The 3,782-nt window shown below is 36.6% G+C and overlaps 1 protein-coding gene across 1 annotated transcript; it reads left to right on the forward strand.

Annotated features, from left to right (window-relative positions):
• The first annotated feature begins 890 nt into the window (after positions 1 to 890).
• LOC124535188 (protein ALP1-like) lies at positions 891 to 3,299 on the forward strand. The gene is made up of 2 exons (XM_047111289.1): positions 891 to 1,397; positions 2,320 to 3,299. The coding sequence occupies exons 1-2, from the start codon at positions 1,102 to 1,104 to the stop codon at positions 3,203 to 3,205; spliced, it is 1,182 nt and encodes a 393-aa protein (XP_046967245.1). The 5' UTR covers positions 891 to 1,101; the 3' UTR covers positions 3,206 to 3,299.
• The last annotated feature ends 483 nt before the right edge of the window (positions 3,300 to 3,782 follow it).

Consider the following 3,782-nt stretch of genomic DNA (forward strand, 5'->3'; position numbering starts at 1 on the left):
TGCTATCCAAGTACTGAACTAAATTATACCTATTCAATATTACAGTTAACCTCAGCTTGTGAATCTTGAACCCAAGAGAAGAGCTCTTTCGGCGTCTGGAATTCAACCTTGATCTGGTTTCAGATTTATGATTAAAATCAGTTATGACTTTCATATGTAATTTAAAATTAAATGCTTTAAATTTTCATTTTAATCAATAGCTAATTATTATTTTATTTAAGTTTAATTTTAAAAGCTTGCAGCGTGCAAGATGTTGCATTTCATATATAATTTAATATATTAGTTAAATGTTTAAAAGTTGAAAATTTTAAGAAATTTTCGTTTTCATTCAAAATTGGTTATGTTTTTATGGCTTTAGAATTGAATATAATGTAAATATTTACACTTAATTTATCTCGAAAACAATAAAATAACGAAACTGAAATTAACGAATTGAGGGTAATGCAAGGAATAAAATAAAATAATCTGGCAGATTCACTCTCAAAGGATTTCAATCCAACCAATACCTTCTGATATCTTCCATGACAAATCTATGAGTGAACTTGGTGATTATTATTTTGACCGACTATTACACTACCTAAAGAAAATACAACCTATTCCTAAACGACAGTCCTAGATCCGCCACTAAAAGGTAGTTAAATCTTGATACCTGCATCGGATACAAGTATTCAGTATTGGACAAGATCGAACGTGATTAACCCCATGTTTGACAGAGAGAACTGCTGGTTGGAGTCGGTCTCTTTCTACGAAAGTGTAATTTAGCAGAAAGAACAGGAGTGAAAGAAAAGTGCCTTACACCAGCCGACTCCTTAAAAGAAGACCGGCAAGAAAGGGACAGCACTATGCGTAGCTTCTCTTTCTGCTATAAGCGTCGCCGTGACGAATGTAACCCTTACGCTAAGAACTCACGGAGCGGTTTTCAGCCCGCGCCCGCCGCGGTGGCGGAATGGAGTTTATTTTCAAAACTCACGAGACCGCAGTTTTGTGCGATAACGCAGCCGCCGCGGTTGCGATTATCACCCGCAAACGTAGCGGTTGATTATCGCAGGACGGGCGGTTGCAAGACGGGCGGTTAAACGATCAGTTCAGTTCCAGACCGTCATGGATACACACCAGAAACGAGCTGTTGCGTTATATTTACTTCACAGAAGAATTAAAAAAAGAAGGCCTAAAAGATTCTGGATACATCCACTAATTGCGGAAAGAAATCGTTATGGATTATTTGTTACTCTTATTAATGAGTTAAAGAAGGATGAGGAGAAGTTCTTTAATTATTTCCGAATGTCCATAAGTAGTTATTTAGAACTTAAAAAAAAAACAGAAACTGCTCTTCAAAAACAACATACTAATATGCGAGATCCCATATCACCAGAGGAAATGTTGGCAGTCACATTAAGGTATGTAAGTTTCTTTTAACAACTCGCACGCACGCACGCACATACGCACTCACACACGCACACACACACACATAAATGTTGTTCTTGGAAATCTTTACACAGCGCCATCTAGTCCCAAACTAAGCACGAGGCTTATACTATAGATACCAGACAACGGATACAACATACTTATATACTTTTTGCGTCAGGTGTTAATGAAACTAGTGGTAATATTTAAAAATTTTTTTTATTGAAAATACACATCATCTGACAAATTAGTATTGACTGAAGAAACTGATGGAATATTTTGTGGACTTTGGGTATTGCTTTCAGAAGTAGAATAGGTACGATAGCCGATATTTTCTTGACTGCCGATATTTTCTTGACTGTAATTATATGGTGGATATTGATAAGAAAATGCTGGAAGATTATTATCAAGATTATCAATAATTTGTAGAACTGCTATTTGAAATCGTCTTGTTTTTGCTTCATCAAAATTTTGCAATGAAGGCAGTATTCCTCGAAAAAATGACAAATGTCTATCTTCGCGTTGAGACAACATCTCTATTAATGCTTTGTCGGCGTCGTCTTTTCTTTTTCTTTTAACACCAGTTTGAGAAGATACTGAGGTGATAGGCGTAGCAAAAGCTTCTGATGTTGATGCAACAGTAGTAGTAGTGTTAGTAGTAGTAGTAGTTTGTTCAGTTGTAGCATCGCTCGTTAAGGTTGAGGAGGTATTTTCAATAGGTATATTTTTCTTCAAAAACTGTAACTGATCATCATAAATGTACTTTTTAGTTTTTTTAGCTCCCGATCCAGATTTTGTTTCCGTTTCAACTTTTTTGTTTGTTTTCATCCAGCAATCTTTAATATTTTTCCATTTTTTTATAATCATGTTACCTAAAAAAAAATATACGTAATTAAGTAAATTTATTTATTTCAGATACCTAGCAAGTGGGACTTCAATGCACGATTTGCACTACATATTCAGAATTGGGCACACAACTATATCAGCAATTATAAGAACGACATGTGAAAAATTATGGGAGGTGTTAATGTCTGAATGTTTTCCGGTAATCACTACAGAACTTTTAGAAGAAATCAGCCAAAAATTTTACAAGTACGCAAATTTTCCCCACTGTGTCGGAGCAATAGACGGCAAACATATAAGAATAACTAAACCAGATAACAGTGCTTCAATTTACTACAATTATAAGGATTTTTTTTCATTTGTATTAATGGCCGTAGTTGATGCGGATTACTGCTTCGTTTTTGTAGACATTGGAGCCCCGGGAAGTAATGCTGATTCAACCATTTTTAAAAATACTACTTTTTGCAATGCGCTTAATAGCAATTCTATCAAACTACCTAATGAAAAAATACTACCCGGATCTACTTTGCCACCTGTCCCGTATGTATTCGTAGCCGATGAGGCATTTGGTTTGCATCAACACATTATGAGACCTTATGGTGGTCAATTTTTGAGTGTACAAAAAAGGGTATTTAATTATCGCCTATCGAGAGCACGAAGATACGTAGAATGTGCATTTGGCATTTTATCAAACAAATGGCGAATTTTAAATCGTGCATTGGATGTATCAATACCTTTATCAATTAATATTGTGAAGGCATGTTGCATACTTCACAATTTTGTACGAAAACGAGACGGCCATCACATTAGAGAAGAAGATTTTACTCATAATCTTGAGAGTATACAAACACCTCCATCAATACGCAGTGGAAGACAAGCCAACAACATAAGAGATATTTTTCAACAATATTTTATGAGTGACAGCGGAGCTTTAAGCTGGCAATTGTCAAAAATTTAATAACGTTAATTATTATTCTTTTTACGACCCGCTACTACACAGCTCAATTATTAATTATTATTGTAGGTTAAAAATAAACTTATATAATACTAACCATATTTTTTTTTATTTGTCTCATCCAAATTTTCAAAATCTTTATTTAAAATACCGCAGATTTCTTCCCATGCTTTGAGTGTCAAGTTTTTGTACTTATATTCTTCTAAGCTCTTATCCCATATAACTGGCCTATCTTGAACCAAAGTAATTAGTAGATCGACTTCAATATCAGTATCCATTTTGTTGACAAACGTGCGCGTGCGTGCTTGAACGCGTCACTACGGAACAAGGAGTTATCACTGCCTACCAGCAAAATGGCGCGATTTCCCCCCCGCTGCCAACGCGGTCGCCCGCCAACCGACCGCAGAGCGCGCGGGTGCAAATCGCCGCGGCTGCGGGACCGCGACCCGCGCCCGCCGGTAGAAGATGAACCGCCAGTGCAGCGGGACCCGCAAACAACCGCGCACACCGCGGGCGTAAAACGCGTCGTGAAATGTGCTTTAATTTTTTACACATATATCTGCATTCTACAGAAGCTGCG

Source organism: Vanessa cardui, chromosome 14 (assembly GCF_905220365.1).
Source record: "Vanessa cardui chromosome 14, ilVanCard2.1, whole genome shotgun sequence".
NCBI classification, from domain to species: domain Eukaryota; kingdom Metazoa; phylum Arthropoda; class Insecta; order Lepidoptera; family Nymphalidae; genus Vanessa; species Vanessa cardui.

Coding starts and splice junctions, on each gene's coding strand:
- LOC124535188 (XM_047111289.1), top strand. CDS start 1,102: ATGGATACACACCAGAAACGAGCTGTTGCGTTATATTTACTTCACAGA. Junction 1,398..2,319: donor ATGTTGGCAGTCACATTAAG/GTATGTAAGTTT, acceptor TATTTATTTCAG/ATACCTAGCAAGTGGGACTT.